Here is a 12,685-nt window from a genome sequence, read left to right as displayed (position 1 = left end):
CACGTTGCATAAACCTATTCGTCGAAAATTTAAAGACGTCAAACAAAGGTGGGAGGTATTGATCATCAGTGGCAGGCAGATTTAGCAGATTTACAGACGTTAATGAAAGACAAAGATCAGTTTCGTTATTTGTTGTGTGTCATTGACGTGTTTTCAAAATACGCTTGGGTTGTTCCAATTTATAATAAAACAGGTCAAACTTTGATTCAAGCGTTTGAGTCTATTTTGAAAACTTTAGGTCGATCCCCAAAGTCCTGGCAAACTGACAAAGGGTCTGAATTCAAAAATAAGACTTTCAGAAATTTCTGAAGTCAAAACATATTCATTTGTTTCACTACAGAAAATCCTGAAACTAAAGCAAGCATTGCTGAAAGAATTCAAAGAAGTTTGAAAACTCGCACGTGGAAGTATTTCACACATGAAAAAGGGCTACGTTACATTGATATTTTAGACGATATGGTTCATGTCTACAATCATAGTTTCCATCGGAGAATTCAAACAACACCCGCATCGGTCACTGAAAAAACAGAACCTGAAGTATCACAACACTTGTATGGATCAAAAACAAAATCAACACCAATCTCGATCAAAGTGGGTGATTTAGTTCGCATCAACAAAACAGAGCCAACTTTTGACAAAGTGTATCTCCCATACTGACCAAAGAATTATTCAAGGTCATTCACATTCGCCGTTCTTTGCCACCAACTGTTCAGTTAGAAGATTGTTGTGGGAATAAATTGAAGGATCCTTTTATTTGCCTGAAATTCAGACGATAAAAGACAAAGATATTTACAAAATTAAATCAGTCATTGCTCGTCGCACAAGGAAAGTTGGTGGGAAAAAGATCAAAGAAATTAAAGTTTACTGGGAAGGTTATCCAAAGAAATTTGACAGTTGAATTCCAGAAAGTCATTTGGTATAAAAGACTCTACATTTTGACAGGATGTCTCAGTCAGATTCGACTAGCGTGGAGATGGCAGACAATACTACGACGCTTTGTAAAACTCGTGAGCCAAAAAATCGTCTCATTTACATGTCACAGATTTTTGCCATTTATTTTGTGTTGGTGGTTTCTATCATTCAATTCTGTCTGAAATCTGAAGGTTGGATTTGGTTAATTCTTCTCAGTAGCACACTTGGTTACATTTTACCCACCTCAGGTTTAAAATTCATAAAACAGCCTACGTTGCAAAATCTAGCTGTTGGTCACCAGCTATGAATTAGTTTTACATAACGGTGCTCAGTGACAGCTCTATGGGTATGTTTTCTAACAATACCCGGAGTGAATTCAGGACAAAATTACCCAAACCCATTCATGTCAATAAAGATGATTATGAAATGGCTTTGGTCGAACTCATCATTCCTTCTCAAATTGTCAATGTGACAGAGGAGGAATCTCAATTTCAAGTTGTTACAACAAATGCCAAACTAGGCAAGGAATTTAGTAAATTACCTTCCGCTAAGTGTAGGAAAATCATTGATCAGTACACCTTTCATTGCTGCATCAATTCTGGAGTATATTCTTCCCCAGAGCATCTCATTACTGGAATTGACAATGCTATTAAAAAAGAACTTGATGACATTCTCCATAAATTGTCCATGGTGTTATAGGTAATTTCCAACCAAGGAGACGTATCAAATTCTATTCCAATACACAGCATGTGGGCATACATTTTCATCCTAGTGTATTACTTAAGCTAGGGGAAAAAAGTCAACATTCGGGAGATGTTTATCCAGGGGATGCAACTCATTTTCCTTACGGTGTGGATTTGAATGTTGGCACTACTCATTTATTGATTTATCCTGATCTGGCAGATTTTACTTTTCTGGGAGATATTGAGGCACCAATCCTTCGTGTGGTTCCATTTGAACCGAGCAAGAGAGATTTAAATCATGTTCACGAAGAATTTGTCAATTTGCATTATGTCCCCATCTTCAAATCCAGTTTTGATGAAATAGGTATAAATATAAGGGGCGACACTGGACAAACCGTTGAGTTTGTAGGTGGCAAGTCTATGGTGAAGTTGCATTTTCGAAAGAAATCACGACTTAACTTATTGTGGTGTTCCTCGCAAATATTGTCATGGACATGGGTCCATCTTTAAATCAGCTATCAAAACAACACATTCTGTTGTGAAACCCATGTTTAAATCAGCAATTAGGGCCCTCAACATGAAGGCCTGGGTGCAGTCAAGGATATCATGTTAGGAAGAAATCCAAAACAGGTTTTAAAGTCTCGTGGAAAAAGGGCGCTGACGTTTGTTGGAAAAGCAACAGCCTTATCCTTGGGAGAATCTTTGATCAAAACTATAAAAAGGTTCAAAACCAAGGCCTCGTCGTCAGTACTCATTCAGACATCGTGGAAGAAGGGTGGTGGTGATACCACAACGTGGTCGTGGGAAAAAACGTTCACAAAGAAAATCTAGACCTCTTGATATTTTCGACTGAAAAAATATGATGCAACACGGTTCTTGCGAGTGTAGCAAAACAGAACTTGATGTTTCTGCTGTGCCTGCAACCATGTCAGCCATGCAAGATGGACAATGGACGGAACATTACCCGATTTCGGCTTTGAATACTTCAGCGCCCATCGAATTCATTATTCCTCCACAAACGGAAAAATGGACAGATTTGAATCGGTTCTATTTGTACATCAAATTCAAATTGCTGAAGGCTGATGGAACAGACCTGGGGGCTGAAACCTCTGTGGTCAATAACTTTTTCCACAGTATGTTCAGTAGCATTGATCTGTATTTGAACAATAAACTGATTTCGAGCAACACACATACCTATCCGTACAGAGTCTACATTGAAAATCTTCTGTCCTCAAACAAAGAATGTAAAGACACACAACTGCGGGCTTTTGGACTCTGGGATAAAGATACAGGCACTCATATGCAGGATAATATACGAACTGCAGCTAATGATGGATGGAAACGTCACAGAACTCGTATTGCCGAAAGCAAATCCTGTGAACTCAATGGAAGATTACATCTGGATTTATTCCTACAAGAGAAATATCTCCCCAATGGAATTGAAATACGCCTCAAGTTGAACAGAGTCTCCACCAACGTCTGTCTCATTGGCACAGCCGAAGGTAAAGTTGATATCCAGCGAGTGGGATTCAGCGTGAGAACGGTTGACTTGCTTCCTGTGGTGGCCAACGATTTGAATCAGGCCATTAGTCAGCATAACATGAATATCCCGATACGACGCGCTGTTGTGAAAACATTTACGATCCCCGATGGACAGAGATCTAAAATTGATGATCACTTATTTCTTGGACAACTTCCAAAACGACTCATCATTGGTATGGTGACAATTGCAAGTTCTACGCAGATATATTCTGTGATAAACAAAGGTTGACATTCGGATCAGTAAGCGAGCATTATGGCGTGAAGTTGCCACATGACATTCAGTTCTTTTCTGCTTGGATAAATGAGCATACTATTCATCATATTTTAATTGAACATATATACATGAATCAATCGTTGCCTTCTTGTGGTCTGTCTTCTAATTTACCACGGCTCCCCTTTCAGATGCTTAGATGATAAACCACTCGGGCTAAAAAATTTAAGCATCTGAACTCAGAACCGCGTTAAATTAGACTAAAACTTACGAAGGCCTTTGTCGACGTAGCCCAGTCGGCATACATTTATTTGGTAGAGTGGGTTCAATATGTCAATGCCAGATAGACAACTGAAACAAGTATAAATATCCTAAATATTTATTATAGGTGCAAAGTATATAATGTTACCTCAGTAACATGTAACTAAATCACTACAATGACCAGGTATTATGTGTAATGAAACATTATGATCTTAATAAATGTACAATGATAGTAAAATGTAAACATAAATTATGTATCAAACGAGGTCAAAGTTCATATATACATGTATCTATTCAGACTAACAATCTATTACTCGAGATTTCAGTGCAACTGTATACTTTATATAAAGCTAAGTTATGTTTCTATGAATTATTATAAGTGATGTACTTTACTTTATCAAATAGGAAAAATGTACTAACCTGAAACAAGTATAAATATCCTAAATATTTATTATAGATGCAAAGTATATAATGTTACCTCAGTAACATGTAACTAAATCACTACAATGACCAGGTATTATGTGTAATGAAGCGTTACACATAGTATCCGAGCATTGGAGATTTAGTTACGGGTGACAGGTTAGTAATTGTTAATGATGAATAGGAGACCAAAGAGCAAGGTTTTGAGAAAATAATGGACCGACATATAGGGCAAGTATAGGATTTAAACTGTTATTCATGATTTTAGACTATTGGTTTATCATTGGTGATTACACGTTGATATAGAACGCAGATAATAACAAAATATCAGTTAAGTGGGTGTACTGTTAAAATGGCGTCCTATGACATACTCCCCCTTGCACGAGAAAAAGTCTCCTGACTTTTTGCTTTTCGTCATCTGAATAGAAAATGAATAATTTAAAAACAGATGATAACATTAAAACTATACTGAAAAGAAAGTAGTACTACATATATGTACACACTGGCTGGGCTACACAACTCTCTACTGTGCACAATACCATAGGTAAGTATGTTATTACCTGTAAAGATATGCAAATGATCAAAGATCTCAATAAGCAATAAACCGTACGCCTCATTGACGAAAGCCGACGGTACCAATCGTTACACATCCTGAAAGGTAAGTATAATCAACATAAACTCAGGTAAGTATTTATGTTCATACTCCGGATCCATCTGGAAAGTACCGTAAGTATAATTAACATCAACTAAGTTAAGCTTTATGTCCTTACTAAGGATCCATCTGCAAATCAAGGTAAGTTCAGGTAAGTATGCTATACAAAGTTTTACCACTGTAAAGCTCAAAAGTTCAAAGGTTCCTGTCAAAATAAGCAGTTCCGAGACAAATACAAAGTTAATATGTCTAGGAAATAATTTGATATATCCAGTGCGTATAAACAATATGATATATTCAATAATCAAAGTCACTGACATCCACACATCAAATAAAATGATATTAGCTGCTAAAATAATAAAACAATCACATTATTTTCACTGTGTCCAATTCTATCCTAGCTGCCAATCACCAGACGACAACCATTTTGGAGGTTGTCGACTTCTCTTTGGGCCTGATGGACGTCGCAGTCCTGGTTCGCCAGGTTTCCTTCTCATAGGAATGACATATGGCTGACTGTGTTCTGAAGTATCCGTTTCAGTGGCTGACTCTACGTCGTCATCATCTGAGTGGTTGAACTCTTCAATGACACGATTGTCTTCTGAATTGTCGTCTAAGTTGTCCTCAGCATCTGCTGCATCGTCTTTGTCTGTGATGGTCATAAACGGAAGGAGCAGGTTCCGATGTAAAGTCCTTGACTTTTTATATCGTGACCCCTCCCGTTTGACCTCATAGACAGGCGTATCTTCCAAGGGCTGTCTAAGGACAATATATGGATGCGGTTCCCACTTGTCAGCAAGTTTTTGTTTGCCACGGATTGAGACATTCCGAACCAGCACCCGATCACCTGGACGGAGTACAGAACTTCTTGCCTTCTGGTCGTAGTTGATCTTGTTGGTAGAAGACGTCTTAGAGGCAATCTGGCGTGCCTTGGCATATGCGGAACGAAGACGGTCTCGAAGTTTCAACACGTACTCCGACTGTATGCTTGACGATAAATCGCCTTTTTGGTAACCCTAGAAAAGCATCAATTGCCAGTCTAGGATGTCTACCAAACATCAGAAAGTACGGCGAAAAACCAGTACTTTCGTGACGAGTGGCGTTATATGCATGAACTAGACTAGGAACATGAGCTTTCCAATCGGACTTTTGATGCTCCTCTAGAGTACCAAGCATTTTGAGTAATGTTTGGTTGAATCGTTCGACCATTCCGTTCCCCATAGCATGGTAAGGCGTGGTCCTTGTCTTCTCAACACAAGCCAAGCTGCAGAGCTCTTTGATGAGGTTGGATTCAAAATTCTGGCCTTGGTCGCTATGGATCCTGGCTGGGAATCCATAATGGACGACGAAGTTGTCGAACAGAATCCTAGCAGTAGTTTTAGCAGTCTGGTTTCGAGTGGGATACGCCTGTGCGTATCTGCTAAAATGATCCTTCAAAACCAGAATGTTCTCGAATCCTCCCTTTGAGCGTTCTAGCGAAAGATAGTCTACGCATACAACTTCCATGGTTGCAGTAGACTCAATTGGTGTCAGTTCTGCTCTGGTGGCCGCAGTCTTCCGGCGAATGCATCTGTCACACGTACGGACTTTCTCTGCAATAAAACTGTCCATTCCTGGCCAATAAAAACGTTCCTTGAACAAAGCTGTCGTCCGATCACGACCTTGATGACCGAGCTCATTGTGCAGGTCCCTAAAGATCTCGTCTCGTAGTGCCTCGGGGAGAACCAGTTGTAGGTATTCCTCTCCGGAGATAGTCATCATCCACAATAATGTCCAGCTGTGGCATTGGCAGGTCAGGATCATGAACAATATCCTGAAGTGGAGTTGTTTCTGCAGTTCCTGCAAGAGAAACAGCTTCAACTATCTCGCGAGGGACAATTCTACTGAGACCGTCTGCATCTGAATGACTTTTGCCTTTCCTGTACTTGATGGAATAGTTGTAATTAGAAAGTGCGGCAAGCCATCTGTGTCCTGTAGCATCCAGTTTGGCGGTCGTGTTGACGTATGTGAGAGGGTTATTATCCGTCACAACCAAGAATTTCGAGCCGTACAAGTACTCATGGTACTTTTCAGTTACCGCCCACTTGAGAGCAAGAAATTCGAGCTTGTGAGCAGGATAATTCCTCTCACTCGGCTTTAAACTACGACTTGCGTAAGCAATGACACGATCGTTATCGTCCTGCTTCTGATACAGTACCGCGCCAAGTCCAATTGAAGAAGCGTCCACATGAAGCGTAAAGGGCTTTGTGTAGTCAGCAAATCCAAGAATTGGTGGATTGGTGAGCTGTTCCTTTATGCTGTCAAAAGCTATTTGTTGTTTCTCCGTCCATACGAATGGAGTGCGCTTCACTTTATTTGGAGTTTTTCGTTTCTGCTTCTTTGTTGGGTGTCCTATTAACAAATCAGAAAGGGGCCTGGCTATAGATGCGAATCCCTTAATGAATCGTCGATAGTAACCGGCGAATCCTAGGAACTGTCTGACCTCTTTCACGGACTTTGGAGTGGGCCAATTCTTCACTGTCTCTGACTTCTTAGGGTCAGTCTTTATCCCCTCTTCTGAAACGATGTGTCCGAGATATGAAGTCTCTTTCTGTAGAAATTCACACTTGGATGGCTTGATCTTAAGCTGGTATTCTGCCAAACGTTGGAAAACCTTGTCGAGGCGATCAAGGTGGGAGTCGATATCTTTACTGAAAATGATGATATCGTCAAGGTATATGAGACAGTCTCTCAGGTTGAGGTCACCCATGCAGCGCTCCATTAGTCGCTGAAAGGTGGCTGGTGCGTTGCATAGGCCAAAAGGCATCCGGTTACATTGGTAAAATCCGAGTCCTCCAACCTGAAATGCTGTCTTTTCCTTGTCGGACTCCTCTAACTCCACTTGCCAATACCCAGACTTAAGATCCAACTTGGAAAAATATTTAGCACCAGAGAGCATGTGAAGAGTGTCTTCTACCCGTGGGATGCTATACGCGTCTTTCTTCGTCCTAGAATTCAATTTTCTGAAGTCGATACAGAATCTAATCGTGCCGTCTTTCTTCCGAACGATCACGACGTTGGAACACCATGGACTTTTTGATTCGCTGATTGCACCAATATCGATCATTTCCTGTAGATGGTGTTTCACTTCATTGAAGATTGATGGGGGAATTCTCCGATAAGGTTCTTTAAATGGTTCATTGTTGGTGAGTTCAATTTTATGTCTGATTACATTGGTATGGCCAAGATCTAATGATGTTTTTGGAAAAATCGATTCATATTTTTCAAATAGTTTCAGAACTCTATCTTGTTGTTCTTTGGTTAATTCCGAATCCTTTAAATCAACTCCATATTTACTTTTCATTCTTGTTGAAAAATTCCTGCCTTCGTTCATAGTTTCCATTTCTATTTCAGGTTCAGATGTAGCAGACTGTTGGTTGATAACAGGACCTTCAGAGGTAAGTATCTCATCATCTTCATGAAACTCATCGGTAAGTATACTTTCTTTTTCAGGTGATTCATTGGTAAGTGTAGTTTCTCTTTCAGAAGAATCTTCAAACAAGGATGCTTGTCTTAAAACATCAACTTGTTGTAACTGGCAAATAGCAGACTTTGCTTGAACAGTTATTGTCTTTGCTGACAAATTAGCAACTTTTACTGGAATTCTTGCTGTTTTTCCAGGGTTGTCAAGTGTAACAACACGTGGACATACAGATGGTTTACTTGGACCAGCATTCTCAACATCTTCAGTAACTGCTGAAGCTACATTATACTGTTTACGAATCAACCCAATTACAGTCTTGACTTCCATTGGTTTCATCGTAAACGACTTTGTTGCCTTTACTACGCCAGCACATGACCTTGTTATTGCGTCAAACGCAGTCTTCCATTCCAAAGATATCTGATCAGTATCAACCGACGGATTTTCATGCAATCTTGCAAACTCTCTAATAATATTTGTGCCAACTATAACAGGAACGTGTTCACTATAAGCTGTAGTTTTAACAACCAGAAGGGGAAAAACAATTCCATCTGTACTAATGTCTGGTAAGTTAACCTTTGCCTCTATGTACCCCTTGTATGGCAATTCATTTCCATCAGCGCACGTGATATTTAGATCAAAATCTTTCAAGTCCAGTATCTCTGGTCCGTTTTCTAGCTTCGAATAAAATTCCTCAGATACGGTGCTTACCATCGATCCCGTGTCAACCAAAGCTTTAACTTCTTTTCCTTCAATGATTATTTTACTTTCATTTGCTTTTCCTATTAGCCTCTGCTTTAGATCTGTTTTAGGGCCTTTTACTTTCGAGCTTCCATCGGGCCCTCCGATGGAAGCTTGTCCCCATTTAAATTCTGCTTGTCAGATTTGTTCTTTCCTATCTGTAGATTGTTCCTTATCATCGTGTTTGCCTTTGTTTTCTCTATTTCTATCATTGGTTTGATCTCCATTTGAACGGCGATCTCTGTATTCAAATCTTCTACCTCTGTATCCTCCTCTAAATGGCCTCCTTTGATAACCCCTTCCTTGGTTACTTTGATTTCTATATTGGTTCTGGTGTTTAAGCTTTCCTATATCTGACTCCATTGTCTTCATCCGTTCAAGGAGTTCTTGAAGAATACCTAATTTTTCATCGATTTTCTTCTCCCGCAGAGCGTTGATCTTTATCTGTTCTGACCTCTCTCTGTCTAAGTCTTTACTATCTTCCTCTTCCTCTAGTCGAGTTTTCCTACGTAACTTTTCAAATGAATCTGTCGATTCATAAGATACTCTTGTAGCAAATTTCAATTTCTCGGACTTTAGTCCTCTCCAAAACCTTTCCTTTAGCTTTTTATCTCTTTTCCTTTCTTCTATTTCTCCTTTATCTACAGCTTTCTGAAACAATGTCTCAACTCTAACTCCCCAAGCAGATATTGTTTCACCTTGCTTTTGCCTTGCTGAATAAAAATCTTGGACTACTTTGTCCTCCGTTTTGATATCTCCATATATTTCACTGAGCTTATCCATTATTTCTCTGCTTGTTGCTGTGGCTTTCAATGTCAGCAAAACTTGTCGTGTTTCATCCTTCAGAGAATTTCTAATTGCCTGTAAAATGGCATAATCTGGATACATCTTTGTTTGAAGGAGACAGTTTACTTCCTTTTTTCAGTTCTCGAAATGAGTCCCATCGAATGAAGGTATCTTTGGTGAACCCAGTTTAAAAGCTGGATATTCATCTTTTCTTTCTCTGTCTACTTTTATTATCTGTCTTTCGACCTTTTTCATTGCATCCTTATCTTTCACCTGTGTCTCAGCTTTTTGTATTCGAAAACGTACAAAGTAACTCGACGTCTCGAGTTGAACGTTCCTAGGAAAACGTAACGTAAGATGGACCGGTCCGGTAAGGTAAGAATGTAAACACGTGTTTATGTTTATAAACAGTTATGATGGCGGATATAATATCCAATCAACAGGTGTGACCTCCAAGGTCAGGTAAGTCATATGACATGTGACATCCAATCAGTAGTGTACACTATGGCGGGAAGAAAGATTCATTGGTAATATGCAAATGCCGCACTGCGATTAACCAATCAGATTCACTGCAACACTACATGTATGTTGTAAACATCCAAAAAAAATTTCTACGTAATATACGTGTAGAATTCCATGTTTGTAATAATCAAAGATGACTATCTAGTGGCATCTCTGGAAACTGGTGTCTTCAAGACGACTTAGTTCCTCACAGATTAACCATGTTGGGCGCCAATGTCGACGTAGCCCAGTCGGCATACATTTATTTGGTAGAGTGGGTTCAATATGTCAATGCCAGATAGACAACTGAAACAAGTATAAATATCCTAAATATTTATTATAGATGCAAAGTATATAATGTTACCTCAGTAACATGTAACTAAATCACTACAATGACCAGGTATTATGTGTAATGAAACATTATGATCTTAATAAATGTACAATGATAGTAAAATGTAAACATAAATTATGTATCAAACGAGGTCAAAGTTCATATATGCATGTATCTATTCAGACTAACAATCTATTACTCGAGATTTCAGTGCAACTGTATACTTTATATAAAGCTAAGTTATGTTTCTATGAATTATTATAAGTGATGTACTTTACTTTATCAAATAGGAAAAATGTACTAACCTGAAACAAGTATAAATATCCTAAATATTTATTATAGATGCAAAGTATATAATGTTACCTCAGTAACATGTAACTAAATCACTACAATGACCAGGTATTATGTGTAATGAAGCGTTACACATAGTATCCGAGCATTGGAGATTTAGTTACGGGTGACAGGTTAGTAATTGTTAATGATGAATAGGAGACCAAAGAGCAAGGTTTTGAGAAAATAATGGACCGACATATAGGGCAAGTATAGGATTTAAACTGTTATTCATGATTTTAGACTATTGGTTTATCATTGGTGATTACACGTTGATATAGAACGCAGATAATAACAAAATATCAGTTAAGTGGGTGTACTGTTAAAATGGCGTCCTATGACACCTTGATAATTCTTTAAAAAGGAGGTTAGTGTCTCACGGATCTGGATCTTGAAACCAATGAATCTCAAGCTTTTACGCACCTCATGTGTATTTTTCACCAGGTCAAAGACCGTAACTCTGTTGTGATCCAAGTCCAAGAGCACCTGGTGCAAAACTACATAAAGATATATATATATATATATATATATAACAATCCTCAAACGTCTGATGGTTCAAATACTATTTAGATATATGCGAGGCACAATTGCGTGCCTTAAAAACACATTTTTAATTTTGTACGAGATAGTGACACGATCTCAAGAATTTTAAAGAAGTGGCGCGAAAACCCTTGCGCGTCGTTAAATAAACTACTCCGACCAATAGGATTTCATGTCTTAAATAAAACCAATGTATATAGCCGACAGATAAGTACAGGACAGGTAAAGAAATTTACGAATCAAATAAATTGGAAATGCTGTCGTCGTCAATTAAATATTTTAATAAATATCAAAATAGTTATTTTACTTAATCAAGGGATATAACCTTTGACTGACTGACAGAAAATCCCGAACGAAACCTCAGGTGTACAATTTCACGTCCACTTCTTGATTAATGTTTCGTTGCATTTTCTCTTCGGGTTCGGGTTTAACGTCTTTTCAACAATTTTTCCGTCATATAAACGACGGTGTCTACTTGTAGCAGTGAGCACAATGCCCATCTTTATAGTGCGGCCTCACTGGAATATCACGCCGTAGACACGTGACATGATAACCCACCCAGTCACATTATACTGACACCGGGCTGGCCAGTCCTAGCACTACCCGCTTAATGCTGAGCGCCAAGCGAGGAAGCTACTAGTACCATTTTTACGTCTTTGGTATGACGCGGCCGGGGATCGAACCCACGACCTCCCGCACTCGAAGCGGACGCTCTACCACTAGGCTATCACGTTTAAATATTTGTTCCTTTTATAGATATTAGTAGATCAAATTTAGTTGCGTTCTTAATCAGTGAGTGTTTTGTGGTTTACTATTTTCAACTGGTTGTTTTGTCTGTCTTGTATTGTCTGTTGCGTATATTTTCTTGTTCGTTGTAAGCGTTTTTCCTCCGCCCCACTCCCCCTATTACCCTCTCCTTTTCCTTGCATTTACGCTACTTTTTGCATCCCCTGCCCCTTTACTTTTATTTCGTTTTCGTGGCTCCCTTTTTTATTTTTGGCAGCCGAATCCCAAGACGGTACTTGATTGTTTTTTCCTACTTGTGTGGGTGCGTTTGTATGCTTGTGAGCCTATAACTGTGCCCTACTGTTTTCTTATGTGTTGCTTGTTCGTTTTTCTATGTTATTCAGTTGATCGTAAGTGTGTGTTTATCTTTGGTACATGAGTGTTTGCGCTAGTGTGGTTTACGTTGTGGTGCGACTGTTTTTAAAGTACATTGCATTCCCTTGTATATTCGTCCATGTTCAACTTTCACCTTCGAATTCCTCCCCCACCCCTTACCATTTCCTTCCCCCTTATCAATATTTAGCATAAA

At 39.0% G+C, this 12,685-nt stretch overlaps 1 protein-coding gene across 1 annotated transcript; it reads left to right on the top strand.

The window, feature by feature from the left end:
* Window positions 1-2,454: 2,454 nt before the first annotated feature.
* Window positions 2,455-3,366, top strand: LOC123564982 (uncharacterized protein F54H12.2-like). Its single transcript, XM_045358950.1, has one exon. The coding sequence runs from the start codon at window positions 2,455-2,457 to the stop codon at window positions 3,364-3,366; it is 912 nt and encodes a 303-aa protein (XP_045214885.1).
* The last annotated feature ends 9,319 nt before the right edge of the window (window positions 3,367-12,685 follow it).

This window comes from Mercenaria mercenaria, chromosome 2 (assembly GCF_021730395.1).
Source record: "Mercenaria mercenaria strain notata chromosome 2, MADL_Memer_1, whole genome shotgun sequence".
Lineage (NCBI taxonomy): Eukaryota > Metazoa > Mollusca > Bivalvia > Venerida > Veneridae > Mercenaria > Mercenaria mercenaria.
This window is presented reverse-complemented; position numbering and strand designations above follow the sequence as displayed.

Excerpts from the sequence above, each read along its gene's own strand:
- LOC123564982 (XM_045358950.1), top strand. The coding sequence starts at position 2,455 with ATGATGCAACACGGTTCTTGCGAGTGTAGCAAAACAGAACTTGATGTT.